General features: G+C 43.3%; 1 protein-coding gene across 1 annotated transcript; it reads right to left on the reverse strand.

Moving 5' to 3' along the window:
* Positions 1-8,298: 8,298 nt before the first annotated feature.
* On the reverse strand, positions 8,299-9,234 carry LOC124960192 (olfactory receptor 9Q1-like). The gene has a single exon (XM_047518813.1). The coding sequence runs from the start codon at positions 9,232-9,234 to the stop codon at positions 8,299-8,301; it is 936 nt and encodes a 311-aa protein (XP_047374769.1).
* Positions 9,235-12,506: the final 3,272 nt, after the last annotated feature.

Here is a 12,506-nt window from a genome sequence, read left to right on the forward strand (position 1 = left end):
TGATGCAGTCAGTCCTCAAAACCTGTCTCCAGAGACAGTGCCTGGAGAAGCATTTTGAGAACTCTTGCCCTGCTTGACCTTCTGTGAGGTGTGCCCTAACCCAAATGAAACTGATAGACACCTTCTTGAAGAGCCTGGTGGCTCTGAAGTCTCCATGATGACTTCCTTCCTTGTAGGAGAACTGAAAGAGTCAGTGTGAGTTCTGATGTTTACCTGTCTTATAAAATTTTTAAAAACCTAGATACAGAGATAACCAGGAAGTTTCTTGGCAGCAAACCAATGACTCGAAGTGGGCCTACACTCTGTCAACTAAGCCCATCCAGAAGACGCTCAAGACGAGAGGACTTCAGGGCACATAAGAATCCCCTGGGGAGCTTTAAAAATCCCAAGGCCCAGCCAGATGCAATGGCACGTGCCTGTGATCCTAGCAGCTCAGGAGACTGAGGCAGGAGGATTGCAAGTTCAAAGCCAGCCTCAGCTATTTAGTGATGCCCTAAGAACTTAGAAAGACCCTGTCTCAAAATACAAAATAAAAAGGACTGAGGATGTTGCTCAGTGCTTAGGTGCCCATGGGTTCAACTCCTGGTACCAAAAAAAAAAAAAAAATTTTTTTTAATTAAAAAAAAAAATCCCAGGAACCCATTTGTACTTCTGAACAACTAAATCAGAGTGCCTGAGTATAGGGGGCAGACATCAGTATTTTCTTAGTCCCGGGGTGATTACAATGTGCAGCAAACTTTAGAACTAACAGAAGGCTCCTGCATACCCCCAGGTGTCTTGGAACATCTGGAGCTTGGAGACCACATTGTTATATTCCTACATGGAAAGGCATATTGAATGATAGCACATTAAAAGATAGGTAAAGTCCTATAATTAAGAAACCTCATCAATGTTCTCTAACCCACCATTTCTCTAAAGCATTTAGTCACAGAACTTCCTTTTTATTAGCATCCCACAAAACCAGACTTTCTAAGGAAGGATGCTCCTTAGGCAGTACCACTCTAAAGAAGCTCAGAAACTGTCCCAAGTTAAAGAGCAAAGCTGCAATTACCAAGAAACAGCCTCTCCTAATGATTCATCTCAGGATCTGACTCCTTTAGGTCTCTGTGAGACTGGTTCCCCCAAGAGTAATTGCTCCTACTGGGAAAGGAATTGGGAGGGAGCTGGGGGGAACAACACCCTTCCAGACAGGTCCCCCAGGAGCTATGGAAGTGACACCACCTTGCCCTTTAAGAAAGATGTCCTCAGCCTGGGGAGATAGCTCAGTTGGCAGAGGGCTTGCCTTGCAAGCACAAGACCCTGGGTTCAATCCCCAGTACTGCAAAAAAAAAAAAAGAAAGAAAGAAAGAAAGAAAGAAAGATGTCCTCTCCCATCAGGAGGTGGTCCCATGGCTGAGTCCCTCAGTTCTACTTCATGAACAACACTGGACCCACCCACCCGCTCCCCAGGCTGCAGAGGCTACTGGAATCCCTGTTTTCAGGAAGCATGGAATTAAGTTAAATGAATTCACCTTAATTAAGTTGACTGAATCTTTCCACAGCATTCATTTTGATCAAAACACATAAATAAACACAATTATTCTTTTTCAGTGAAACTTTGAATGAACTTAAAAGGTTAAATATAAAAGCAACTTAAAATGATTAGTAAGCTGATTCAGCCACCATGTGGCCAGCTCTAGAAAATGAACCTCACATTGTGAGTATTAGGACCCATAAAAGTAAAGTAAAAGAAGTTTATATGATTTTTTTTTTCCCGAGACCTACAACTCTGACCAAAATTTGGAAGGGAAATAATAACAACAAGATAATAATAGCAAAGACTACTTTAACTGCTTACTATATATGTATATGCCTCTTCATTCTCCTAAGAGGGATGATTGATGGATGGATGGATTGATTGATATATTACTTACATACTATTATTACCCCATTTAAAGGAGATGAGTGTTTAAGTGGATACCCAATATTCCCACAGAAAGAGGAAAAAAGGTTTGAACCCTGCAGTCCAACCCAGAATGAGCACTCTTAACTCCTCTACCACACTGCAAACCCTCCCAAAGAGGTCTCTAAGTTCCATGTGAGGAAATGGTTGAGGGATTCTAGCATGTCTGTAATTTCCTTCTAGACTTTTGGACAGAAAGGTCTTGGCTTAGAGATGGCATTAAGCTATAGGTAAGCAGGTAGTGATGGGAAATTCTTGGGTACTTGCCTGGGTACCTACTCTTTCTGCAGAGTATCCACAGCCACTGCTGATGGCAAGGACTCAGACCCACCTTATTACATGTAGTCTCACCTTCCTAGCCATAGCTGATTGGACAAGGTCAAGACCTGATCTGAGTTGTTTGCAAAGAATAATCCTCTCTTCTTCCAAAAAACTCTTTACTTGAACTACTTCAAGTGGATACCTGTTCCTTGGAACCAAAAAGTCGTGGCTTGTGACTTTGAGGAGGTACTAGGAAGGATGTAAGAAGGACATATCTTCAGCTTTCCCTCTATGATCCATGGTCACTATCTTCCCCCATCTATATTTGGGTGGATTGCATGCCAATTTAAGACTGAGGAACATTTAGTACCTATAAATTTGCCTTGGAAGGACTTTGGAAGGACTTATCCTACTGCAAAATTTTCGCTCTCAATTCGTTATTGGTATTCCTGCCTTAGCTTTATATATTCTAGAACTGCAGGATTTTTATAGGTTCTCACTGCCATTAGAACTAATGGGAATATTAGAGGTCAAATGACCCAGGCTTTCCAATGCACAGGCAAACTGTTCCAGACCATCAAATAGGAAGATTGTTAGTGGTTGGCTCAGTTAAGTTGATTGTCATCCATGACTGGTAATCCAGTACTTTACTCAGTGGGCCTTTATTGCTCACACATAGAGCAGATGCCTCAAATAAAGATGACCAGATAATCATATTAAATGATCTTAATTCAATTCTATGCATAACTACCCCCTAACCTCAAAATACTCCCAGAGGTATAAAGTCCAAGACAAATTTCTTCGATTGTTTCATTATAAGTTTTCTCAACATTTTCTCAGAACCTCCATATCTGAACCTCTCAGAATGGTGGAGTCAGAAGGAACCTGGGAATCCAGTCCAACTCTTCACTTTACAAGGCATGGAGAATGAGACTGAAGGGAGAATGACCAGTCGTCCCTGGGTTTCTTAATGAGATCTTAGTTGCAAGTGACAGAAGCCCAGCACGTAACATAACTTGAACACTTAGAATTCCCTGGAAGATCCTAAATTCACTAGTTGAAATTTCTCAACATCGTTTAGAGGATGGGTCAGGATGGAGCTAAGCCTGGGTTACAACTGAGACCAGGAACTCCTGAATCAAGCAATTTCTCTTTTGTCCAAAACTGTCTGTTGAATATCAGTTTTATTTTCTTCCTAAACCTACTTCTTCCACAAATTGGGGTTGGGGGGAACCCTCTGGTTGTTCCCCTAGTTCATATGTCTTTGCTTTTCTACCACAAAGAAGTTTAAAATCAGTTTTTATAGTGCCAAGTTAAAACAAAAATCCCAAGGAAGTTCTCAGATGTCAGAAGGCCAAGAAATGGGGGACAGTGATTGACCCAATGTTGGCCAATCCGTGAAGACTAGAAGGATGATATTTACAGGGAGATGGAAGTACTCATGTGAACCAGTTGGTTAGAAGTAAGGAAGGAGCATTTCTAAGATTAGAAAGATGATGCTCTGGGAACACAAAAGAATAGATCTTCACCACAAAATGGCAGAGAGGATCAGAGAAATTGTCACTGCCCTGTGCTTTAGGAATCCCACAGAGGTGGTGGTTGCACAAAGATTGAGGGAGGTAACAGGTGGCAGAGCCATAAGATCTACCACTGGTGCTTAAACAGTTCATGATTGACTCCTGTCTGCCATCAACAAGGCATTGGAAAGACCACTGATGCTTGGGTTATTTCCTTGAGCTTTGTGCTTGGCTTCCTAGAGCGAATGAAAAAGGTGGGGATTTTGTCTCTGGGCATTCCATCTTCTCTGGTCTTCATTCCTGTACTTACTTGCCTGGTTCTCAAGCGGGATAGGGATAGGTTCACTCTCCATCCAAACCTATCCCTGGAAAGAGGTCTGAGGCAATCCTTTTGTGGTTGGCAATGCTTAATGCTAGGTCCCTTCTCAAGAAACTTAAATGTCATCAAAGTTAAAGTCCAAACAGAGGGCAGGGGATGTAGCTCAGTGGAAGAGTGTTTGCCTGTCATGTAGGGCTGAGCCCCAGAGTGGGTTAAATAAAAATCCCCAATAGAGATATGAAATCTCAGACCAAAGAAGGATCCTCAGAATTCTTTTATGCAACCCTCTGCCTCATTTTGCAGATGGAGAAAGTGACATACAGAACACGGGAATTCCTCTATGGAAGGATGCACAGCTGGTTGGTAGCGGTTATCGCTCAGCTCTCTTTCTACCACATCCTGCATTCTCCAGGAAAGTTCAAGCAGACTAATTTCAAGCAAAGGATTTGGAAACAAAGAAAAGGAATTTAGAAGGGAACCACGCCCTCTCTTGGCACCTCAGAATCATGTCACATTGCTCACATCTTCTGCCACCAAATTAAAATAAAACCTGCTGGTTTGCACTTCCCTGGAAGGACAGTGGCCTTTTTTCTTCCACTTCTTAGGCCGAGTAGTATGGTCCTCAGAACGCCTCAATTATATCTCAGTAAAAGAGAGGAGGTGTGTCTTCTGAGACCTGACACCAACAAGCCTCTTCTTTGACAGCTTCTGAAAGATCTGAGCCTAAAATTGAAGCTGTCCTTAGAGGGCACCGCACGTTGGCAGACCCCTGAGGAAGGTGATGTGAGGAGCCATCCAAGGACCGGATGTGAGACAGGCAGGGAGCAGATGTGGCACCACACTCACCATCCCCCCATTGAGCTTGATCTCCATGCTTTCTCATCAGAAGATCTTTTATCCTCCTTTTAGATGTTATAGCCACATTTGAAACCTCCCAGTAGATGATCTGAATAACCTAGTTTTCCCTAAGCATGCATATCCAAAAGCAGAATTTTAATTTTTATTGAGGTACAACGGGAACACAAAAACATTGCATTGCTTAATGTAAACATTTTACTGAGTTTGGACATATAAATGTCCTCATAATACTATAGTCGAGGTGGATCACCTCCAAAATTTTTCTTGTGCTCTTTTTTGGGCTTTCTTTTTTGTTGTAGTCTGGGTTGTTTTATTGCTGTTGCTGTTGTTATGTTTTATTGTTTTGTTGTTTGTTGGTTGATTGGTATTCTGGTGATAAGAACAGTTATGCTAAGACCTTTCTTCTTAACATAGTATAAAGTATATACTATCATACCATTAACTGTAGGTACTATGTTGTCCAGAACTTATTTGTCTTGCGTATTTGCCTACTGTAACTATTCCCATCAAACAATTCCCCTTTCCTCCTGACCCTAGGAACCACCATCCTCCTCTCTGCTTCTACGAGTTTGACCATGTTCAAGGCCTCACATAGGTGGAGTCCTGCAGTATTTGTCTTCTGTGACTTGCTTACTTCACTGAGCATGATGTCCTCTGGGTTCATCCATGTTGTCACAAATGGAAGGATTTCCTTCTTTCATGGGGCTGAATAGGATCCCTGTACCCATTCGACTGTCCTTGAACATTTGGGTTGTCTCCAACCCTCGACTGCAATGGACATGGAGGCAGGGGTGGTTATATGTTTGAGACGATGATTTCAATCCCATTAAATATACACCCAGCACTGGTATTGCTGGATCCTATGCTGATTCTACGTTTAATTCAAAAGCAGATTATTAATGAGTTTTCAGCAGCCATGCATTTTCTATTAAAGCAGGACTTTTAGAATCAAAACAACTGAATAAAAACAACCACAGGTTGTTTAAATAAGTTTGACACATTGTATAGCAAGATGTAAGTTAATACAAACACCATAACCAAGGGACAACCCAGTGACCTCCCTATTACCAACTCTTCTTAATGTTTTCCTAATTGAACCTCATCTCCCCCTTCATACATAAATATAATGCATTTTTCAACTTTCCCTGAGCTCTCTTTATAGAAAAAAATGTATATGCAGTCCTCCCTACAATGTGCAGTTTTGTGATCAAGTTCCTACAACCTTCTCATTTAAGCCTTCCATCTTGAATAGAAGTCTTTAAGTGTCTGCTGTAATTTAACCAGAAGGAGGCAGTAAATTGTGTCTTCTGACCTGGCAACTTATTTTCTTGGTACTCCCTTTCCATTTTTGTGTACCCTCTGCCTTCTGGTAGATTCCGAGGGACCAAATAACTCTTGAGTGTACTGCTGTTTGTCATGAAGACCCAATATTGTCTTTTTTAAACAAGAGTGTTTTGGTCAGCTTTTTCATGCTGTACCAAAAGACCTGACAAGAACAATTAAAGGAGGAAATGTTCATCTTGGTGCTCATAGTTTTGGAGGTCTCAGGCCATAGACAGCAGCGTCCTTTTGCTCTGGACCTGAGGTGAGGCAGAACGTAATGGCAGAAGAGTGTGGTAGAAGAAAGCAGCTCAGGACATGGCCACCAGGGAGCAGAAAGAGCTCTCCTCACCACAGCAAAATATAAACAACAGAAGGCACAACCCCAATGATCTGCCTCCTCCAGACATACCCTACCTGCCCACGGTCACTGTATCAGGATTACTGCCCTGATGGCTCTCCTAACCCAATCATTTCACCTCTATGTTTTCTTGCATTGTCTCACACATGAGCTTTTTGGGGACATTTTGTATATCAACCATAACAAGGAGGGAAAGTCACATGACACTTGAACTATACATTAATCATGCCCCTTAATGGACCTATCCATTTGTGGCCTGAGCATTAATACTCAGACAAAACACTATTAAAAATTTAAAGTATTTCTTTTAAAAATTATAACATTTGTTTTTAAATGTCCTTTCCTCTAAAATAAACATGTCTTTGAAGATTTCTATGTGTTTTATTTTACTTTGCCATCTCAAATTGAGTATCCTTTAGTGCTGTGTTCTCTGAATCGTCCACCTATCATAAAATCTGCTTCTTCCTGTTACTATTTTGTCTGTCTGAGTTTAGAATCATCCTGTTTCTCAGGTACGGTCATCCTCCACCTCCTATAATTCTCCACATCATTCACTTAACTGGGATCTAGTTTATTTGGTATTTCAGGTGGCAGGGAAAGAAGGACTTTGAGTTTTGGAAATGAACAAAGAAAACGAACAAAAGATGAGTAGGTGGGACCTGTTGCTTTCCAGTGCCGTGGGTTTAATGTGAAGATCAAGGATTAATACACTTTGTGAGGATTCGGGAGCAGGCTGAGCGGGTGCAGCACACAGAGAAGCAGGGTAGACTGGGATGCCTTCCCACCACCCTGCAGGGAATGTGGCAATAATTTACCTCCCTGTGCACAGAAGCTTTGAGAACAGAGTCCATGCATGTGATACCCTATGGGCAGTAGGAATAGTATAAATTCAACAAGTGGATACGCAAGCCTGCAACATGACTAGGGAGCTTGGGACAGGTGGGGTAGAAGAAATAACGGGGTGTGTTTCCAGTGTGGAGAGCAACTGACAGGCATGTTGTCATGGGTGGGAGCATCTAGAGATTCACGCGAGGCATCCCTGGGAACCACTACCAGGATCTGAAGGTTCCATTCTGCAGAGTCAGCTTTACTAACTGTGCCACCAAACTACCTTAATTTGGTCATTAAAAATAAGTAGAATCTAAATATTGACTCCTAATTGGTGACGTTAAGTCTGAAGTGCGTAAGGATGAAGGATAATGCTGATGTCTGCAACTCATCTTGAAATTATTCAAAACACAAGGCTGGTTGATGAATGAATTGATGGATTGATGAATTAATGGATGGATTGTCCATATGTATTGAAGTAAATATAGCCAAATATTAGCAATTACAGAATCCAAGTACTGAGTATTTGGAGTTTACTATATATTATTTTCAATTTTTCTATGTGGTATAAATCTTCGATAGAAAATTTTGCCAAGTAAATACACTCTGTTCTGTAATCACAGACGGGTGAGGTGTGCCTCATTTGGGTGACACAAGGTTGAATCTCAGATTCTTTTGCTGCTTGTCCTCAGTGTTATAGCTCTTGTTCTAGTCTCTTCTCGGCCTAACTTTTCCTTCTCTTCTCTCCTCTCCCTGGAGCTGAAAGTTTCAGTCCTCTTTATGCTGTGTACCATGAGATCTTCTCTTGAACATTTCACCTGCTATAACCAGGGTCCAGAATGGTGGCACTACTGAGTGGGTGACCCTAAAATTTCTCCAAGGCCGGAAATAGTTAGGACCGCTGGACTCGGCTGAGAATTTTCCTTAGTGCCTCCTTCACTTCCTTGTTCCTCAGGCTGTAGATGATGGGGTTCAACATGGGGATCACTGTCGTATAGAACACAGACACCACCCGATCTTTTTCTGAGGACTGGCCAGAATTATCTCTCAGGTACATGAAGATAAGAGTGCCAAAGAAGAGGGACACTGCAGTGAGGTGGGAGGCGCAGGTAGAGAAGGTCTTGGCCCGGCCTCCAGCTGAAGGGATCCTCATGATGGCCATGATGATCAACAGGTAGGACACCAAGATGACCACCATGCATGCGGGGAGGACAAAAATGGCGAACACAATAATCACCACTTCCTGGGTATAGCTGTCCCCACAGGTCAGCTTCAGCAGAGGAGGGAGGTCACAGAAGATGAAGTCGATCTCACCATCCCCACAGAAGGAGAGAGTGAAGGCTGAGACTGTCCTCACCAAGGCACTGAAGAGACCAGCGACGTAAGCCCCAGACACAAAACCCAGCTGGGCCTTCTGTGTCATGATGGTGACGTAGAGCAGTGGCTGGCACACGGCCACGTAGCGGTCATAGGCCATGATGGCCAGGAGGTAGCAGTCGATGGAACCAAAGAAGGTGAAGAGGAAGAACTGAGCTGCACAGCGTGTATGGGATAAGGCTGCCCCGTGCTCCAACAGCACGGCCATGGTCTGAGGAACGGTGACCGACGAGTAGCAGATGTCCATGAAGGAGAGGTGACTCAGAAGGAAGTACATTGGGGTGTGGAGCCGGCGGTCCATGCGGATGAGAATGATCATTTCCAAGTTCCCCAAAAGAGTGATGAGATAGATACTCAGAAACAAGAGGAAAAGAGGGACTGCCCGTTCCGGATGTTGGGTGAACGCGATAAGGAGGAAGTGGGTCACCAAGGTGAGATTTGTCTCTGCCATGTGTCCAGTGGTGCCTGAGGAGATCAGTGTGAGTAGCAAGTCAGGAAGCTGCAAATAGGATTTACCTGCATGTCTGGGTTATGTTTACTCAACATGCATCGTGGAAAAGTCATGCCAGGAGCTATGAGGGGTTTCAGGAATGGCCCATCTGAACTCCTGCTTCAAAGCAAGTTTTGTGACATGGAGTCATCTTAGCATGCCCAGAACCAAAGACACAGGCACGCATTTCCAGAATAGGTGTGCGTGTTCTCCCACTTCTATTACGGAGGAGCTGAGTGAGCTCTGAGAGGCAGATAACCCCTCTGGGCCAAAACTCGCCCGTGACCCCAACAGGAGCTGACTCATCATCTCTCACCTACCCTGAGGCCATCCACCTCAGGACGGTGTCCCTTTTCCTCCAAGACCACAAGTCCTCCTTTATTTCCAATCCTCCTCATCTCTCGTCTGCATTAACAGCAGCGGTGGAACCAACTGTTCTCCCTGCCTTAGAGTCACTTCTTGCCAACTCTCCAAATGTCAATTAATATCTCAATATTTTTGAGACCTTGATTTGATCATATCACATTCCCCTGCTAGAAACCCTGCCCTGGTGCTCCGTCCTGGATAGGGTGTGACTCAGGCTCCTCAGTGTGGTAATGCCCCCTGGGGTCTCCTCCACTTACTTCCTCGTGCTCCTTCTTCCTTTTCTGTCCTGGCAGCCATGGTCACACCCCATCCTCCCACAATCTCTCCAGCCGCCCTGAGCTATCAGCAACTTCTCTGATCCTCCGTGTTCTCTCACATCTCTGTGCTTTTGGCAGAACACCTGCCTAGAACGCCGAATCTTCCCACCCACAGGTCTTCCCAACTCTTGGGCTGCCTCCAAACCTCTGCTCAGGAGTACTCTTACAAGTCCCTCCTGTCTGCCTTCTCCGGTCAGCGCATGGGCCCTCCGAGGTCAGAACCGAGTAAGGGCTTGATATCTTTTCATGGAAAAGTCTTGAAATGAGATATGAAGCACCTTGCAAAGGGAAAGCCACCATACACATGTTCAAGTGGTTACTTTCATTTTATTGACTTTTTTTTCACTGTTTACAGACAGAAAATGCCTAAAGAATAAAACTCACTAAAGTTGATGAACAATCACGAAGGTCATAAACTACACTTGAGTTTGCATGTCTATCTTCAAACTCACAATATGCTTACTTAATATCTGTTATCATAATTAGCCCTCTTGGTTTTTACCAAAAATTGACTTTTTAAAATTATATCATCTTGCCTATAATCCCAGCTACAGGGGAGGCTGAGAAGAGAGGAATTCTTGAATGCACAAATTCAAGACCAGTCTCCTGGGCAACAAAATAAGAACCTGTATCAAAAACAACATTTAAAAAAACACTATTTTTTTCCTCTTGTTCCTAATAACATAGAACATACAGACACTACTCTATGTGATTTGTATACTGACTCACTTAATCCTCTCAATCACTTTATGAAGAAGGAGATTTTCTTATCCTTATTCTACAGATGAGGAAACTGAGACAGAAAGAGTTTAGACAAGATGGCAGAGACTGCACAGCTAGTAAATGGCGGAACTCTCATTAGGACCAAAGCTGCACCCAGAAGTTCTGTTTACCTTGCCACAGGATTTCACATGCTTCTCAGGGCTCTTCCAACAGCCCCCACTCAGGAAGTGTGACCATTAAGTCAACAAACACAAATGCCTGCACTGCAGTCTATGAGCATCTGAAGGCTGGAGGAGGCTTTGGAGCTAAGGGATAGAACGTACTTTGGTAGATTTGCAGGGTAACAGGATAGAGAAGGCATTGATCATCTTTGAAGCAGAAGACTTTGGCAGCTAGCGCAGAGTTAGACTGACCTATTGGGGAAAATGATAAATAAAGGAAATTCGATCTGGCAACCTGAATTGAACAAAGAACCAGAAGATCAGTTTTCTCACCTGAATTCCACTTTGGCTTTACCAGGCTGGTCCTCTTCTCTCTTTGCCCACTATTTTTCCATAGTCTCTAAAAAGGTCATTTCCCTTCCACTGGTTGGAGTTGTGCTGGGGAATGTTTGCTGAACAGCCGGGTGGCTCCCTTTGTACTCCCATATCTGCTCAGTTATGGTCCGAGCCTGTCTCTTGGAACTTCAGTGTCCTTCTCTCTTCCCACATCCCCTCACACACACACTCATGCAATGTATGAATCCACATGGGGACAATAATGCCTTAGCTTCCTGACAGTTTCTGGACTGGATGGTTCTTGAGAGCCTTCTAGGCAGTACTGTTCTGTCAAGGCCTCTGTTCTGCTCCTCTTGTTTCCATGACCTGCTAAGTCTGGTTGGGATACAGTCCTCACCCTTGCTTTTGTTCAATTCCAGTCAGAGGCTGACTCCCAGCTCCAACACTAATATTTACTAGGAAAGCTCTGAGGTCCCCAGTCAACAGCTAAAGTGATCTCTAAGGAAAGACAATTACGACTCACATGGACTCCTCACAAAGCACCTGGTGTCTCTCACTTAGGAGGAAAGAAGGCTTCCCTCCCAGTCCCAACTCCCAAATCCCTAACAAATACCAAGTGGAGTCTAAAATTAGCAATCCCAATTCTGCGCATTCCCTTGAGTAATTAGATGTCTCTGACTTTAACATCTCCAATCAGAGCAAGGTCACAAAGGATGCCAATTGCCACTCTCACCTGTATCCTGACAGAAGGAAGGCTTTGGTCCACAGGGTTAGGAGGGCCACTGAGCAGCTGCAGAGACCTCAATGGGATGCATTGCGTCTTCTCTGTCCTTTCTGGGAGTCCAGTGTTTCATTAAGTTCCCCTGCCTCATTTTTTTTCTTTAAATACAAATGAAACCAGAAGAAAAACAAGAGCCTGGGAAGTTGCCCAGAGGAGTTCTTCTTACTGGTGTGGCCTTTGCCAGTTCTCTGCAGCGTTGACACCAGATTGTTTTTTATCCCCCAATTCATAAGCATCTTGTTAAATGGAATTTCAACCATTCTCAATTCCTAAAAGAAAATAAGGAAGATGAGAAAGAACAGAATAATCCTTCACTTTGACAATTATGAAAACCAAGAAGAAATGGGACCTTATAGTCCTTTGATTCACTGCCGTGCTAAGAATTCTAAGTGGAGAATAATTAGAATAAGACAACCTCATGTTTGTATAAATGTGTCAAAATACACTGTCATGTATAACTAAAGAGAATACAATTTTCAAAACAAAACACACATACAAAACAAACACACAATGTCTGCCTATCGGAAAGAGGCAAACAAATAGATGAGA

The sequence above is a fragment of the Sciurus carolinensis genome, chromosome 11, assembly GCF_902686445.1.
Source record: "Sciurus carolinensis chromosome 11, mSciCar1.2, whole genome shotgun sequence".
Taxonomy (NCBI): Eukaryota; Metazoa; Chordata; class Mammalia; order Rodentia; family Sciuridae; genus Sciurus; species Sciurus carolinensis.